At 40.4% G+C, this 18,504-nt stretch overlaps 1 protein-coding gene across 3 annotated transcripts in view; it reads left to right on the top strand.

The window, feature by feature from the left end:
* The window catches only part of FLT3 (fms related receptor tyrosine kinase 3), a 117,027-nt gene that overhangs the window by 40,268 nt on the left and 58,255 nt on the right, over positions 1-18,504 (top strand). Inside the window, exon 1 of one of the 3 annotated variants that reach the window (XM_032879963.1) lies at positions 2,765-2,997. The exons of the other annotated variants lie outside the window; for them this stretch is intronic. Within the exon in view, the coding sequence (XP_032735854.1) occupies positions 2,955-2,997 (43 nt within the window). The 5' untranslated portion in view covers positions 2,765-2,954. Of the gene's footprint in view, positions 1-2,764; positions 2,998-18,504 lie in introns of those variants that run through there. 3 annotated transcript variants of the gene reach the window in all.

Genomic DNA, 18,504 nt, shown 5'->3' with positions numbered 1-18,504 from the left:
CATTTCTCTTTTGATTGATTCTTTAATCTCATTCCTCCTTGTTACTTCTTGCCCCTGTAGGAGCTTCTTTATATTGGGATTTATATCAGGAGATCTGGAATGAAAATTTCACAGTTGGCATGCATAACTAGCTGTGTGGTCTAAGGTTCTAGATAACGTAGGGCTAACTTCTCAGAGTGATGTTATGAGGACTAAATTAGGTCCCCTATGAGACATAACTCTTGGCACACTTCAAAGAATGATAGGCATTATCTCACCTCTCAAAGGTTAGCCTATATTTCATACCTCAAAGTATTTCAGTCCATAAAATTTGAGTCCATAAAATTTGGTCTTTCTGGAATTATTTCAGTCCATAAAATTTGCTCTCTCTGGAATTATTTTCCCTCACCAATTTACAGGGAAAATTTCAGTCCATAAGATTTGCTCTTTCTGGAATTATTTTTCCCCACCAATTTACAGGGAAAATCAAGTGTGTGTAGAAGCCACTCCTAATTTGTCTTCTCTTTTTTTTTCTGAAGGCATAGAAATTATTACTTTTACTAAATTTCAACTCTTGAGCACATTTTTAAAAGTATAACTAACATACAGTGTTCTATTAGTTTCAGGTGTACAATATAGTAATTCAACAATTCTATACATTACTCAGTGTTTACTGGAAAAGAGTGCTTTTTATCCCCTTTATATATTTCATTCATCCTTCCCCCCACCTCCCCTCTGGTGACTACCAGTTTTCTCTCTATATTTACGAGTCTGGTTTTGTTTGTCTCTTTGCTTGTTTTGTTTCTTAAATTCCACGGATGAGTGAAATCATATGATATTTGTCTTTCCCTATTTCACTCATTTGTTATTTGACTAATTTCCTTCCCTCTTACCACTTCTCATAGAGATTTTTGCCTTGTGCTCAAGATTCTTTGACAAAACATCGTATCTTCATGATTTTGTGTTCTTGAACCTTTTTCCTCCCAAGCTGATATTCTACAGACTTGCAACCCTCAGTTTCTTTGAAAGCTTGTGGTAATCAAGCTAGAAATAAAAAGTAATGTGTTTGATCTTGGAAGTTAGGAGGATCACAGCCCATTTTTTTCTTCGTTACTAGCCTACTTCATTGCTTTTATCTCTTCATGCCTCACTTAACTCATGCCTCTTCCTCTAGTTCTTTGTTGGACCCAAGGTAGATGCTTACTATTTTTTTGAAACTATTAATTGTGATAAAATCCACCAAGATGATATTTGCTATTTTAGTAATTTTTAAGTGTACAGTTCAGTAGCCTTACGTACATGCAGATGGTTGTGCAACCAATCTCCAGAACCCTTTTCATCTTGCAAAACTGAAACTCTGTACCCATTAAACACCAACTCTCCATTCCCCCCTCTTCCCTCCCACTCATGGCAATCAGCATTCTACTTTCTGTCTCTATGAATTTGACGACCCTAGGTACCTCATACAAGTAGAATCATGCAGCGTTTGTCTTTTTGTGACTGGCTTAGTTCACTTAGCATGTCCTCAAAGTTCAACCATGTTGCAGCACCTATTAGAATTTCCTTATTTTTTCTAAAGTCTGAATACTAGCTCATTGTACATTTATACCACATTCGTTGGTCCATTCATCTGTAGATGGATATGTGGGTCGCCTCTACCTTTTGGCTATTATGACTAATGCTGCTATGAAAGTGGGTGTGCAAATATGTCTTCATGACCTTCTTTCAGTTCTTTTGAGTATATACCCAGAAGTGGAACTGCTGGATCACACGGTAATTCTATTTTTACTTTTTTGAGAAACTGCCATACTGTTTTCCACAGTGGCGGCACCACGGTAGACACTTGTTTCCGTCATACTCTATGGGGTAAAAATTAGGGTGCTATAGACTACAGCTGAGGGAAAGGATCGTATGGCCAAGAATGAACACTGCCAATTACCATGCTTCTTTAGAAAATTATTTACGTAATTGAAGGCACGGCATTCCTAGAATTGGGATTTACCTGTAAACCATTTGGCCCGCTCCACTAATCTACAGATGAGTAAGCTGGGACTCTGAGAGGGCGAGCAGCTTGTGAGGTCAAGGGGCTAGTTAAAGAAAACCCAGAACTAGCATCCAGGGCTTTCCAATCTTCAACTTACTGCAAAGAAAATAATTTTCAACTGGAGGTATATATTCGATGAAGAACAAGAATTATGGAATGGATAATTCAAGCCATCCTCTAGGACGTACTCTGTGTATTTTGCTTTTGTTTCCATGGCTGGTTTTTAGCCTCCCTACTTGCCTCGGTTGACATTGAAACCTAGCCTGCCTTCCTCATTGCCACTACTGAACGGGTCCTGAGCATCCTTGGAGATGGAGGGGGAGACAAAGAAAATCAGTCCGTTAATTAGGATCCACCGACCTCGAAATGCGACCCTCCGCTCTTCCGCGCGCCACCCAGGGCTGCGGGTGTGTGACGCGGATTTCGCTGCCATCCCGGGACTTCAAAGACCCCTGCGCGCGAGGGGGACGGTTTTTGGCTCTCTGCTGTCCCCAACTCCGGGCTCCAAACGGGAGGGATCAGGGACTCCCGGGGGCAAGGCAGAGCCCTTGCCGCGTCCCCTCCCCCCAGCCACAGCAACGGAGCTCCGACCACTTCCCCAGCGGAACGGCGCCCGATCTCCCCCGCCACAATCGGGGAGCCCCGGGCGCCGCGGAGCGCGCGGGCTGCGGACCACGGTGGGCACGTGGGCTCGGCCGCAGCGCTGCGCCAGGCACCCGCTTCCCGGCTCGGCCCAACCTCTCGGCACCCGCCTCGGCCTCTGCCGGTGGGGAGAGGGATCCTCCCCCCTTCCACTTTGCACCAGTCCGAGGGAATTTGCGGTCGGTGACGCGCATCCTTAAGCGAGCCACCTGCAGCGCGGGGCGCGCCGCTCTGGGCGGCATCGCAGGGCTGGGCCGGCGCGGCCTGGGGACCCCGGGCTCCGGAGGCCATGCCGGCGTGGGCACGCCGTGGCGGCCGGCTGCCGCTGCTCGGTAAGGCCCCGCACGCCTGCTCGCCGCCCCCGCAGCCCCCGGCGCGGCCCTCGCCCCCACCCCGTACTGTAGACCCGGGCGCGCGCCTCTCGGTCCCCGCCGCCTCGCTCCTCCCCGCGCTCGCTCTTCCCTCGCTCCCGCGCCCCTCCCCTCTTTCGCGCCCTCCCGGCTCGCCCCGAACTTGCCCGCGGCCTCTGCCTGCCCACCCCATGTCGTCCTGCCTCTTTTCTAAAGCCGCCGCTCCGGCTCGGCCCGCGTCCCGAACGGCGGCCCGGACTCCGCGGGCAGCCTCCCGACGCGCTGCCGGGGGCCAGGGCCGGGGCCGGAGTCGGGGCCGCGCAGCCGCCTGCCCACCCCCACCTCCCCGCGCCGCGCCGCCGCCCGCTCGGTCTCCCGCGCCGGGTGTTGGGCCGTCCGCCCGAGGCCGCAGCCCCAAGGGTGGCCCCAGGTGGCTCCGGACCGCGCCTGGACCGACCCCGGAGACCGGAGACTCCCGGGTGGCGTCTTGGACTCTTCTTTTGAGGTTTTGATTTACGGAGTGAACTCTGAGGGGGAAAGGCGCCCGCGTTCTCCCCCAGAGCTAGTCATCCCGAGTAATGACCCCCCACCCCCGCCGCATTTCGGTGGGATCAACGAATAGCTACTTTGGAAATGTTATGCAAACAGGATCTACATATGAGAATACTAGCTGCCCCTTCTAACTCTACTCAATTTTTATCCTGGCATTAAACCCCAAGGGGGTTTTCAAGGACTCAGCTGACTGTTCCCAAATAATCTCCTGGATGGCATGGTCGGCGTAAGAGAGAGAGAGAGAGAGAGAGAGAGAGAGAAAATCCCCTTGAGATCCAGCTCATCGATTGGGAAAGATAAGAGGGTTGGTTTGAATTTAGGGTGAAGGAGACATTTGGGGATGCCTGAGGAGCCCGGGAGCCTTGGGTCCCTGTCTAGTCCTGCAACCTTGGGACTGGCACTCACCGCCCCCGCCCCGCTGTCCCCCTCGGTCTCCATCCAGTGAGGGTGCCCGACGGTGTTTTCGCCAGCTCCAAAATTCGAGCATTCTAACTTGAAATCTTTGTGGTACATAGACGTGCAGGAATTATTTCCAATAGCTTTTGTTAAAAATAATTCAGAATTAGAGATTAAGAAATGTAACATAAGGGGTAGAAGAGTGGGAAAACAGACCTTTTGCATTTCTTAAACATTTATCTTTGCTAATTGGTAAATATGTACATTTCAGATGTATCCTACAATATGTTTTCCAGTCTATTAATACAAAAAGCTGGCTCTCTGTTACGTACGACATTAAGTAGTAAGCGAATTTTTCAATAGCACACAGAGGCTTACAAAGATTCGTACTTGCAACTATATTTAAGCTGCACTGAATTCCTTTATATTTAGGAACAATCTCAGAAATTTCACATCTCTTTCCAGATTTTTCTAAATGAGGTATAATTTGCATACAGCAAATATGCACCCTTCTTAACAGTACAATTCCATTAGCTTTTATAGGTGTAGGTACCCACAGAACCTTGAATATAGATCGGGAACAATCCTAGCCCCACCCCCTCTCAGTCAATATCCCCCCAAAGGTAACCGCCATTCAGACTTTTAATACCCTCCCTTTGCCTGTTTTTAGGCTTCATGTAAATCCAATCATCCTATGTGCTTTTTGATGTCTAGCTACTTTCACTCAACTTTGTGATTAGTAGATTCAGCCTTGGTCTCAGTAGCGATGTTGTTTTGTTTTTTGTTTTTTTAAACTGCTGAGTACTATTCCTAAAATATCAATATACTATACAATTTATTTATGCAGTCTGTTGTTGAAGAACATTTAGGTTATTTCCAATTTTGTTTAATTAGGGATGACACTGCTGTGAACATTGTTTTACATGTTTCTGGTGGACATAAACACTCATTTTTCTTAGGGTGCTACCCACCGGTAGAATTCCCAGATCATAGGGAAAGGCATAGATTCAGTTTTGGTAGAAACTGCCAGTTTTCCAAAGTGGCCCTACCAATTTACATTCCCTCTGGCAGCTTTTGGGAGTTCCAGACCCTCACATCTTTACCAGTATTTGGTATTACACATTTTTCTTGAACAAAGGAGCAGAACGTGAGAAACTTCAAGTGAGGACTTCATAATATTTAAAAACTTTAAATTCCTTAACTTCTAAGATGCTATCCCCATTTCCCTTATATTATCAGCTCTACCTCTCATGAAAAATGATGAAGCTTTCTAAGTAGGATTTAAAGAATGAAAATGTGCTCTCCACTGTCTCTACTGCATCATGTGCTGAGACTGGAGAAGAGGAGGGGGATTTTGACATTTCAATAAGTGTGATGCTATCTCCTTCATTCATGTCGGAAAATTCATAGAACCTTGAATTATACATTTTATTGTCATCCTCTGCCCTTGTTGCTTTTCTTGCTTTTTTTGCCTTCTTGTGAACCACTAGCCTGAGGAAGGAGTGATTCAGGAGGAGGTGGAGGGAAGGGACTGCTGGGCAAAGATAGGTTTGCATTAGGTGGGACACCAGACCTGATGGCCTGATAATCAGGTCCCCTGATTCTAAAAGTCTAGTTCTAATTGTTGCTGTCATATAAGTTTAGATCGTCTGTACATGTCTTCTTAGGTCCGTCGCATAGACCCATAGTAAATTATCTCTGAGGTTGAGTTCTGGGCTCTGTCTTCCATGAAAGGGTGGCTCCTCTTTTTATAACTATAAAGGCACTTTCAGGAACTCTTCATTATGAATCAAGATTTTGTCATTGTTGTTGTTGAAGTCTCCTATCGTTGAACTGCAAAACAATCAAGAGAGGAGATATTAAATGTGAAGGAGGAAGACTTTACTTATATTCCAGAGAGGATTTAGGATAAGAAAGTTGAAAAGGAAGTGTGCATGAGAAAGAAAAACATTTTTTTATCTCATAAAATCTTATTGAACACATATTTCTGTGCTGGGCCAGGGGATACAAGGATGGAAGAGACTGAGGATAAAGGAACTTACATTTAATATCTAATTCTATTCTATGTAAGAAATGCATGGTGTTGGGAAGAAGGCATTTTCTAAGTGGTTCTTTGAGCAAAGCTTATCAACCTCACTTTACCCCCAGAGAGCATCTCTCTCCCTTGCGAAGCCCACAGGAAGGTTCAGTGCTAACACTTTCTACAGTTTTTTTTGTTCCTGTCATCTTGTCGCTCTTCAGTGAAACTCAGTAAGCAGTGTAACAAGAGCCCTTAACATTCAATGTTCAAGCTCACAAGTGTGCCAGCTCCCCAGACACCCACCAGATACTGCCTTTATCTTTGGGTAAAGATTCTGATTTGACAAAAAGCAAATAACCTCAAAAGTATTATATCATATCATTTTTCTTTATGTTGAAAAGACCTTGCGGAGACAGGAGTAAAAATTTGGAGGGGGGAATATGAGGGATTGAAAATTAGCTTAACTTGCTTTATAATTTGCATATCTTGGTCTAGCCCCCCTGCTCTATCCTTCATTCACTCTGAAATAACACACTCTTGTGAATCTCACTATAGGTGGTTTGTCTAGGTAGAGCTTCTTGGTTTTCGTCAGGTGACATTGTGATCTTCAGATTTTTCCATGACTTCCAGAAGATCCTTTGCCACTGATTAGTTAGGTAGCCATAGTTATGTGGCCAAAGGATTTTTGGTCTTTTGGAGGGGGGTGCACTTTATATGAGCTAGGAGCTTTATACGTAGGTGACTTACTTACATTTGGTTGCTACCTTCTATGGCCATACCATCAGTGGTCCTCAAGGGATAAAAGCTTTTGTAGAACTCACGGATGGTCGTTAATTTGAATCATGCAGTTCTGGTCTATGGGTACCAACACATGTGGAGGAAATTTAAAAATAATATAAAGTACACACACAGTGTTCTTTTGTGGCTAGAGGAATTGCATAAGATCCTAAAAGAGGAACTATTGTTATTTTTTAGGTTTAAACAGTAAAATATTTTTTTTCACTGCTGTCATTATAAGTCAAATGGTAATTATTTACAGTCTACATTAAAACAGGATATTGTCATTATTTATACAAACTATTATGTTTGGATTAGAAGATGTTCACTGAACTCTGTTTTCAAATGCTTTGCTACTTGAGTTAGGATTTTCCTAATAGTAGGGATTCTGTTCTTGGAGGCAATGCAGATAGATGTATTAGGACTAACAAGACAGTTAGGAAACATGTGCTCTTTCCTCTGGCAGAGAAATTCTCAGCACTTAAGTTCCTCATTTGTAAAAAGGAGATAAGCAGTATCTTACTCCTTCATCAGATAATTCCTGTAAAGTACAGCTGCATTGTTTGTTAGGCAGGTGCTTTGCAGAAAGGGAAGTATATAATGTCTTAAGAAATCATCAGGATTTAGAGTCACAGACAGGAGTTTCCTCCTTCCCTTCTTAGACATTTTTGAGTACTGCCTTTATCTAGGACTTGTATAAGTCCCCCATAATACTGGTTTCTGCCCTCAAAGAGCCCACAGTCTAATGTTGGGGGTGTTGGCAGGAAAAAATCCAGCATACAAAAGGGAAATTGCAGTGCAAGTTTGGAAATATGCACAGACTGATCCTGTAACCCAGATGGAGAAAGTAAGGCAAGGCTTCCAAGCAGAAGTCATGCCAGAGCCGGGACTAGAAAGGTAAGGAAGAGTTGACAGGGGAAGGGAAGGAAGACATTCCAGGTCAATTGGACAGCAAAGGAAAGGTCCAGAGGTAAGAAACACGCAGTGGATGGAAAAGTAGAGTTCCTTTCTAGGTGGCTGAGACACAATGAGCAAGGCTTCTGGAACAGAGTGATTCTCATTTGAAAAGTTGTGATTCAGAAAATTACTTGAAGACTGTTCAGTGGACATCTTTCAAAAAACATTCTGGGTTGTCAGAGGCTCCGTGTCTAATGTTTAAAGAGTGTTTTGGTGATGTGATGAGGGGCTTGGACTTTATCATGTACAACAGGAGTTTCTGAATGGAATTCAGTTATCTATGTATTCCTCAGGGGTGTGCGTACGTGTGTGTGTGTGTGTGTGTGTGTGTGTTGGAGACAGGGTTTATTGCATTCATCAGATTTTCCAAGGAGTCCGACTTAAGAAAGAGTAAGCACCATTGCTGTGGGTCGTTGAAGGGTTTTAAGCAGAGGAGTGGCATGCTTTGATGAATATTTTAGAAAGACATTTTTTTTAAAGAGATTGTATTGATTTATTTGATAGAGAGAGACCAGTGAGAGAGGGAACACAAGCAGGGGGAGTAGGAGAGGGAGAAGCAGGCTTCTGCTGAGCAGGGAGCCCGACGTGGGGCTCGATTCAAGAACCCTGGGATCATGAGACTGAGCCACCCAGGCGCCCCTAGAAAGACATTTCTGTAGAGAGGATGGATGTCAGGCTGACAGGTGCGTGGCAGGGAGGCCAGCTAGGAAGTTGTGGACAGTCACCCAGGCCAGAAATCACTAGAGCTTGAATTGGGGCAATGGTAACAGAGGCGCAGAGCTGCACACTGATTTGGGAATTACTAAGAGGTTAAAATGTCAAGGCTTGGCAATGGCCTGGCTGATGGGAAATGAGGGATGTGGAGGAGTCAAAGATGGCTTCTGGGTTTCTGGCTTCGAAAACAGTAGCCCTGTTGTCACTAACTGAGAGGGAAGAGAAAGGAGAGAGTAAATTTAGGAAGCAAAAAAAGTTCAGTCTGAATTGAAGGTTCCTGGGACTCCCAGATATGTAGTGATACACACCGGGGGTACGATTTCAAAACTCATGAGCAAACAGATGACAGTTAAAATCATGAGAATTTTCAGGAAAAAAGAGCAGAGAATGAGTAGAGGGGACGAGACTTTAGAGCTACCCAGTTGTAAGGGAAAGCACTCCTGTATGTCTCTTCCTCTCCAGTAACAGCACTGAACATTTCTGGCCACCAAAAAGGTGTGTGTGTGTGTGTGTGTGTGTGTGTGTGTGTGTGTGTCTTGCAGTGGGTGTTTCCCACACCAAGCAACTCTCAGATGCCAGCTGATGTCCTCAATGTCACTCAATTCTGACACTATCTACCAGGAGACAGCCTCAGATCCCACAGGTTAGGGGTTCAGATTGTCCCTCTTGCCACGGTTTTCATGACACACCCCCCACCCCCGGTTTGATTAATTTGCAACAGTAGCTCACAGAACTTAGAAAAGCATTTTATTTACTAGATTACTAATTTATTAAAAAAAAAAAAAAAGGATCTAACTCAGGAGCAGCCAAAAAGAAGCCAGGCATAGAGCAAAGTGTGTGGGAAGGGGGTTGGGCTTCCACATCCTCTCCAGGAAGCCCCTCTCCGGCAGATCCATATGCTCTCCAGCCTGGAAGCTCATCAAACTTCCAGTCCAGGAATATTTATGGAGTTTAATCAGTAGCTCCCCTTCTTCCCAGAGGTTAGTAGAAAGGGCTAAAAGCTCCCACCCTCTGATTACTTGGTCTTTCTGGCTATTAGCCCCATTCTGAGGCCATCTAGGGACCCCACCCAAAGTCACCTCATTACCTTCAACTCTAGTGTGCTCAAAAGGGGCCCACCATGGATAACAAGACACTCGTGTCACTCGGGAAATTTCAAGGGTTTTAGGAGCTTTGTGCCAGGAACCAGGACTGGTCATATATATTTATTATACCACACCAGTCCGATCTACTGCCCTTTTTTACCAGGTGAGGGAAATGGGGTCCAGAAAGGTTAAAGAACTTGCTGAAATTCAAAGTCATCCAAGTGGGTAACTCTCAGAAGAGGGGCTGGGAACTCAAACCTTTTAAGTCTTCGCCAGCTCTGTGTTTCCCGGGAGACTCATGTTGGAGAACCTGAAAATGAGGTGAGCTGACATGCTCTGATTTGTTTTATAATGTCTAAATCCATCACCCTTTCAATGGAGGAGATTTTAGTTGTACCTGAAATTTTATTTTTGATTGGTGTTACATTTTTTTTCACTTACCTCCACCCTCACCCCAGCCCTGTCTCTTTAAAGCACACCACTTTTCCAATTCCAAAGTTGTCCTCATTGCTTAGATTGCATTTGGAACTGGACTCTGGGAAGTGCTACTAGGGTTTGCGAACGGATTCTCTCACGAAGAACCTTAATCTCAGTGGTGGCAAATTCTTCCTTTGGCTTTTTAAAAACTCAGGTCTATTAAGGTACGATTTTCCTAGTGCAAATTTTACCCTTTTTAGTGTATGGTTCCCTGAGCTTAACCAACACTTATCATCATATAACTAGCACTACTATTAAGATATAGAACATTTCCATTCCCCCCAATGCTTCTTTTATTCTTCTTTATAGTTAATCAACCCCAATACCCACCTCCAACCTCTGGTGACTAATAATTTCTTTTCTGTCCCTATAATTTTTCCTTTTCCAGAATGTCATGTAAGTGAAGTTTTGTAGTATCTAGACTTTTGAGTCTGTTTCTTTCCCACAGCCTAATTCTTTGAGATTTATCCATGTTACGCATATCAGTACTCAAAAGCCAAAAGTCCATCAAGTACCTTTGAAGATCTATTTACCTTTATTAAGTGCTTCATGAACTGGACAGTTCCCATCTAGCAAGTAGAGGGGAGCTCTGTACAAAACAGAAGGATTTTATAGACAAACATGGGCTGGGACCTTTAGCAAAAGAACAGATTGCTTCTGACAAGGTCACCTTCCTTTAGGGAGATAGACAGGGTGTCTTGTTAGGTGGATTACTTTGTCTTTCTTTGGGGGATGGAGAGAACCCTTGTGACAGATGAACTCGTGGGAGCTCACCAGAAAATTTCTGACTGGTTAGTTAAGACTGTGTTCTAGGGAAGGTTGAAATTGCCATTAGGTTAGGTATTAAGCCCTGGTTTGGTGACTTGGCCATAGCATGAATAACTCTGTTTTGGGCTTCTGTTGCTTTTTTTTTTTTTTTTTTAAACAGTACTTTTTTTTTCATTCTATTGCTGAATAGTATTTCATTGTTGGATGTGCCACAGTTGGTTTATCCGTTGACCAGATGAAGTTCATTTGTTTGCTTCTAGTTTCTGGCAGCTATCATTAAAGCTGCTATAAATAGTTGAATATAAGTTTTGGTGTGAGCTTAGGTTTTAATTTCTCTTGGGTAAACACTGAAAAGTGGCAGTGTATTGCTGGAATGTATGCTCGATGAATGTACAACTTTATGAGAAACTGCTAGTTTCTCAAAGTAGTTGTACCAATTTCCATTCCTACTGACAGTGTACAAGAGTTGCAGTTGTTCAACATCATTGTCATCACTTGGTATGGTCAGTTTTTTGTCTTTGATTTTTAACCCTTCTCTTAGGTGTGTAGCAATATGTCATGGTGGTTTTAATTTGCATTTCCCTAATGACTAATGATGTTGGTCATATTTCTGTGTGTTTAATTGTCACCCTATATTATGTTTGGTGAAGTGTTTCCTAAGATCTTTTGCCTATTTTTAATCAGGTTGTTTGTTTTGAAGATATTTTTTCTCCGGTCTATGGCTTCAGTTTTCATTTTTTTAAGAGCACTTCCTTTGGGGAGCAGAAGTTATTAATTTTGATGACATCTACTCACGGAAATAATTAGCCCTAGAATAAACACTGCTCTAGTCCTACCTAATTGAGTTTAAAGGAAGACCTGAAAGGAAAAGTGTTTCATGAACTTAACTAGATCCCATAAAAATGTTCAAAAATATGTAAACAAATACAGAAACATCTGATATGAGGTGAAAGTTACAATTCCTTGTTTCCACTTACAAACTAATAGACAAACAAAGGATTAAAAATTCAACCCACAGAGAAAAATCAGCCATCCAAAAGGGACCCAGAAATGACATAGAATATAAAATTAGTAGACAAGAGCATTAAATTAGTTCTACATAGTTCTGAAACTAGAGGAAAGATTATACATGTTAAGCAGGGACACAGTAAATATAAAAAAAAATCACATAAATTGAACTTCTCGAGATGAAAATTGCAATTAACTGGAAGGAGTTGACAGCAGATTGACTGCGGAAGAAAAGATTGGTGAACTTGAAGACAGCAATAGAAATAATCCAAAATGAACAGAAAAGACAAAATAAAATGAACAAAGAATCAGTGAGAACTGCAGTTGGTCAAATAGATGTGTAAGTCTACTGTCAGAATGTACCTTTTTTCCCTGGATGCTTTCAAGAGTTTCTCTTTATCATTGGCTTTAAACAATTTGATTATAATGCACTTTTGTAGGTTTTTTTTGTTTTTGTTTTTGTTTTTCCTGAGTCATGTGTTTGGGTTTTGTTGGGCTTCTTAGATCTGTGGGTTTATAATTTACATTCAGATTTGGACATTTTCTCCATTACTTCATCAACTATTTTTTCTGACCTCCTTTCCCCTGTTCTTTCCAATGACATGTATATTTGACCTCCGAAAGTGAGTAAAATAGAAGACTTTTTTTTTATTGTCTAAACTCCTTTGAAAGATAATTGACTCTTTAAGGCAAAATAATAACAATGACTTGTTGGGTGTATAATTTATGTCGAAGTGCAATGTGTGAGAGCAATAACACAAAACTTAGGAGGGGTGAAATTGAAATACACTGTTGTAAGATCCTTATATTTTATATGAGGTGATATAGCAGCACTTGAAAGACTGCATTAAGATAAAGATGTATACTATAAACCTTAAAGCAAGTGCTAAAATAACAAAACAAAACATTATGGCTAATAATCCAAGAAATGAGATTACGTAGAATCATAAAATATTCTCACTTACTCCCAAAGGAGGCAGAAAATGAGGAAAGGGGGGAAAAAGAACAGATGGATCAAATAAAAAACAATATGATTGATTTAAACCTAGGCATATCAATAATTTCATTAAATTTAAATAATCTACACATCAGAATTGAAAAGCAGAGGTTGTCAGACTTGGTTTAAAAAAAAAAAAAAAAAGCAAGTCCCAACTATATGATACATAAATAAAGCCAACCTTGGATAGGAAGACACAAAAATGTTAAAAGTAAAAGGATGTAGAAGAGGAAATCCCATGCCAACACTAATCAAAAGCTGGAGAGGATGAATAACAAAGTATATTTTAGAGCAAAGAATATTGGTAGGAGCAGAAAGTCATGTCATAATGCTATAGGACTTGGATCATCAAAAGGACATAAAAATCATAAATATTTATGTATCTAATAGCAGAGTTTGAAAATGCATGGATCAAAATCTGATTGAACTGTCAAGAGAAATGGACAAATCCACAATTATATTCAGAGTTCGGCACTCTTTCCAGTTATGGAAAGTCTTTATAGAAGACTTAAACAACAATGTCAACCAACTTAATCTAATTTACATTTATAGAATATCCCACTCAAAATATTCTACTTTTCAAGCACACACAATATACTTATGAAGCTAGGCTATATTCTGGACCATCAGATGAGCTTCAGTAAATTTTAAAGGATTAAAGACATACAAAATATATACTGTGACTTCACTGTAATTAAATTAGAAATTGCTAGCAGAAAAATATATGGGAAGTCCTCAAATATATGGAAACCAAAGAACACATTTCTAAATAATCTGTGGATCAAAGAAGTAACCAAGAGATAGATGAGAATGTATATTGAACTGAGTAAAAGTGAAATGCAATATATTGGAATTTGTGGGATGTTCCTAAAGCGGTACTTAAGAGGAAATTTATAGCACTAAATTATTAATTATTAAATGGTTAATAGCCTTAAATTATAACACTACAAATTCAAACTAATGAACTGGATTTCAAGCATAAGCAAAAGGAGGGAAATTAACAAATTAAAACCCATGTAAACAAAAGAAAAGAAACAAACATGATGAAAGTGAAAAATCAATAAAATAGGAAAAAAAGGAGATAAATGCAACCAAGATCAATAAAAGATCAGTAATATTGCTTGACTTCTAACCAAATTGATCAGGAAAAAGAGAGAAGACACAATTTTCCAAAATCAGGAATAACAGAGACAACATCACTACAGAATCTATAGATACTAAAAGGATAATATGGTAATATTATTAACAACTTAATGCCTATAGTTTGACAACTTCCATTTAAAGGAAAAATAATCCTTGAAACATACATACTACTAATTCATTCAAGGAAAATTGATAACCAAATAATGCTATACCTGTTAAAGATACTGAATTTGTAGTTAAAAATATTCCCATAATGGGACACCTGAGTGGCTCAGTTGGTTAAGCGGCTGCCTTCGGCTCAGGTCATGATCCCAGCGTCCTGGGATTGAGTCCCACATCGGGCTCCTTGCTCGGCGGGGAGCCTGCTTCTCCCTCTGCCTCTGCCTGCCTCTCTGTCTGCCTGTGCTCACTCACTCTCTCTCCCTCTGTCTCTGACAAATAAATAAAATCTTTAAAAAAAAAAAAATTCCCATAATGAAAACTACTGGGGCAGAATCCACCAAATATTTAAAGAGGAAATAATACCAAATCTGTACAAACTTTTTCAGAAAATTTTAGAGAAGATAATGCTTCTCACCTCATTCTATGAGGCCAGCTTTACTCTGATACCAAAACCAAAGATATTAGAAGGAAAAACAAAAATAAACCTACAGACCAATAATTACCATGAGTATAAATGCAAAAATTCTTAGCAATCCTTTAACAAGTTGAATTCTACCATATATAAAAAAGATAACACATCGTATTCAGCTGGTTTATTTCAGGAAGGCAAGGTTGGTTAACATTTGCAAATGAATCAATGTAGTTCACCATATTCACAAAATAAAAAAGAAAAGCCACTAGAAAACAGAAACAAACTACATAATTATCTCAGACAAAAAATACATTTGACCAAATATAACATACATTCCTAATAAAATTTCCCAACAACTTAGGAATAGAAGTGGTCCTCTTAAGTAACAGCATCTGTAAAAAACCTTTAGCAAACATCATACTTTTAATATTAAGTGGCTGAATATTTTCTACTAAGATCAGAAATAATTCAAGTGTGACTATTTTCACTACTTTTCTTCAACATTGTACTGGAGATTCTAACCAGTATAATAAGGCAAGAAAAATAAATTAAAGACACCCAGATTGGAAAAGAAGAAGTAAAATTGTCTTTATTTTGCAAACAACGTGATCATTTATGTATAAATTCCTATGAAACTTACAAAGAAGTAACTACAACTAATAAGTAAGTTCTATAAGTTTGTAGGACAGAAGATTAGTGTAGAATTTCAATTTTGTTTCTATAACTAAGAATCAGAATTTGAAGTGAAAATGTCCAGAAAGATGAAATACGGATAAAGGTAAGATCAGTACATTGAAAACTATGAAACTATAAACTATAAAAAATTGAAAGGAGATCTAAATAGAGATGTACCATATATATGTATTGTGAGACTCAGTATTGTTAAAATGTCAGTTTTACTCAGTTGTCCCAGTGATTCAATATAATTTCTATCAAAATCCCCGCAGACCTTTTTGCAGATTTTGACGGGCTGATTCTAAACTTAATATGAAAATGAAAGAGACCTGCAATACCCAAAACAACTTGGAAAAGAACAAAGTTGGAAAACTTATCATCTTGATTTCAAGGCTTATTATAAAGCAATAATCTATACAATGCGGAATCAGAATCCAGATAGACAAATAGATCAATGGAAAAGCATAAGGACTTCAGAAATTAGAATATGCAGCCAGTCATTTTTGATGAAGGTATAGAGGTAATTCAGTGGAGAGATCAAACTCTTTCAATGAATGGTACTATAACAATTGAATATTCCCATGTAAATATAATCATATGAAAAGTTTTGATCCATAGTCATACCATTTAAAAAGTCTACACAGAATGGATCATAGACCTAAATATGAAACTAAACTGTACATTTAAAACCTGAAACTATGAAACTAGGAGAAAACCTTTACAACCTTACATGGAGCAAAGATTTTTTGGCTACAAAACCAAAAGCATGGTCCATAAAAGAAGGAATGATAAATTGAACATCTTTAAGATGAAGAATTTCAAGTCTACAAAAGACAAGCCACAGATTGGCAGAAAATATTTGTCAATTACATACTCTATAAGGACTTGTATCCAGAATATATTTTTAAAAAGAAGTTTCAAAACTTGAAGATGGCCATATAAAAGTTTCCTGAGCTCACTTTCTCCCATGGACTCACCAAATCTACAGCTACACATGGAACAATTTCTCTGAAAGAAATCCAGAAACTAGCTGAGTGACTCTTACACATCACACAAATGAGGAAAAAACCCACACTAGAATGGGTGGAAAAGGCAGGGACACATGTCAATCTCACGAGAACCCAATCCCCAACATAGCAATATACAAACCAGAAGGAACTCACAACTCTCAGCTTCTCCCTAATGAATGAAGGGTTTGGACCCAACATCTAGCATTCCTATCATTAAGACTTACACTTGAGGGACAGACTCCCAAAACACATGGCTCTGAAAACCTATGGGGGGCTTGCCTCTATGAGACCAGCCAGATTGGAGCAAACAAAGAAACAGTTCTTTGGGCCTGGGAGGACTCCCTGTGGTCATACCCCTAAGGCTCAGTGCAGAAGCAACAACCCAAATGCATATCTCCCAGTCTTTCCCTTAAAGAGACCTGTTTGCAGCCTGAGGGCTAGGCTTCCAGTTTAACATACATCTAGGAACTGACTGTGATCCTGCCCAAAACTGGGGAGGCAAGCACCATCTCCACTTTTTCCTCTGTTAGTATCTTCCTGAAAGGAGCATGTGCACATGTTTGGAGCCCTGGATTTTGTGGGTGCGACCCAGAAGACTCACCCCTTAACTGCCTGGTGCTGGTTCAGCAGAGCTTGTATTGAAGGGTCCCCCAAGACTTTAGCAAACAAAGAAACAGTTCCTAAGTGGCTATGCCCCAGGGCTCTGTGCAAAGGGAGCAGACAGGAACTTCCAGCTCCTGTCTTTTCCTGAAAGAGGTCGATTTGCATACTTGAAAAACTGTTGCTTGGGAGTCTGTCTTCCAGCCTCTCTTCATCTAGGTGCTGACTGAGATCCTCCCCTTTGAGGCACTCACAGATCTTGGCATACCTTTACTATTAAGAGCCAGTAAAGGGGCACCTGGGTGGCTCAGTGGGTTAAAGCCTCTGCCTTCAGTTCAGATCATGATCCCAGGGTCCTGGGATCAAGCCTTGCAGGGGGCTCTCTGCTCAGCGGGGAGCCTGCTTCCCCTCTCTCTCTGCCTGCTTCTCTGCCCACTTGTGATCTCTGTCAAATAAATAAATAAAATCTTAAAAAAAAAAAAAAAGAGCCAGTAAAAATAAAAAAGGTGGCTTGGACAATTACAAAGGTTTGAGAGGCAACCAAGGTCTTAGCCTGGACTGAATGACAAGGTTTATCTCCTACATGAGATCATTCTGTGAATATTGGAAGAGGTAGCTGTTTTCTCCAGTGCATAGAAACCAACACAGAGAGGAAAGAAAAGTTAAGAGGAATATGTTCCAAACAAAAGAATGAGATAAAACTCCAGAAACAAACCTTGGTGATTCACAAAGATAAATTGTTTACCTATTAAGAGTTTAAATTAATGACGTGCTATGGTGAGTGCTGTGAAGTGTGTAAACCTGGCAATTCACAGACCTGTACCCCTGGGGATAAAAATATATGTTTATAAAAAATAATTAATTAATTAATTAATTTTTAAAAAAGAGTTTAAATTAGTGGTCATAGTGGCTTCACAGAAATACAAAAGATCATGACTACTATGAAGACTTATATGCCAACAAATTGGACAGTCTAGCAAAAATGGATAAACTTCTAAAAAAAATACAACCTACCAAAGACTGAATCATGAAGAAACAGAAAATGTGAATAGAATTACTAGGAAGGAGATTGAATCAGGACTGAAAAACCTACCAACAAAGAAAATCCAGGACCAGATAGCTTCAGTGGTGAATTCTACCAAATATTTAAGGAAAAATGAGTATCAATCTTGCTCAAATTCTTCCTTCCCCCCAAAAAAGAACACAAGAAAACACTTACAAACTCATTTTATGAGGCCAGCATAACCCTAATACCCAAACCAAGGCAAAGACATAGTATCCCTGATGAAAATAGATGCAAAAATTCTTAACAAAATATTGGCAATCCAAATTCAACAATAAATCAAAAAGATCATTTGCCATATCTAGTGGGATTTATTCCAGGGATGCTTGGATGGTTCAACATCTGAGTATCAAACAATGTGATATACCACATTAACAAAATGAAGGGGAAAACCGTATGATCATCTCAACAGATGCAGAAGAAGCTTTTTTTTCTTTTAATTCAACATCCATTCATGATAAAAACTTGCACAAAGTGGGTTTAGACAGAATGTACCTCAATGTAATAAAGGTCATATGTGACAGGCCCATAGCTAACATCATGCTCAGTGATAAAAAGCTAAAAGCCTTTCTTCTATCATTGGGAAGAAGACATGGATGCCTACTCTTCCCACTTTTGTTCAACATAGTACTGAAAGTTCTGTCAGAGCCATTAGGCAAGAAAAGGAGATAAA

This window comes from Lontra canadensis, unplaced genomic scaffold (genome assembly GCF_010015895.1).
Source record: "Lontra canadensis isolate GAN:19392208 unplaced genomic scaffold, GSC_riverotter_1.0 scaffold67, whole genome shotgun sequence".
Taxonomy (NCBI): domain Eukaryota; kingdom Metazoa; phylum Chordata; class Mammalia; order Carnivora; family Mustelidae; genus Lontra; species Lontra canadensis.
This window is presented reverse-complemented; position numbering and strand designations above follow the sequence as displayed.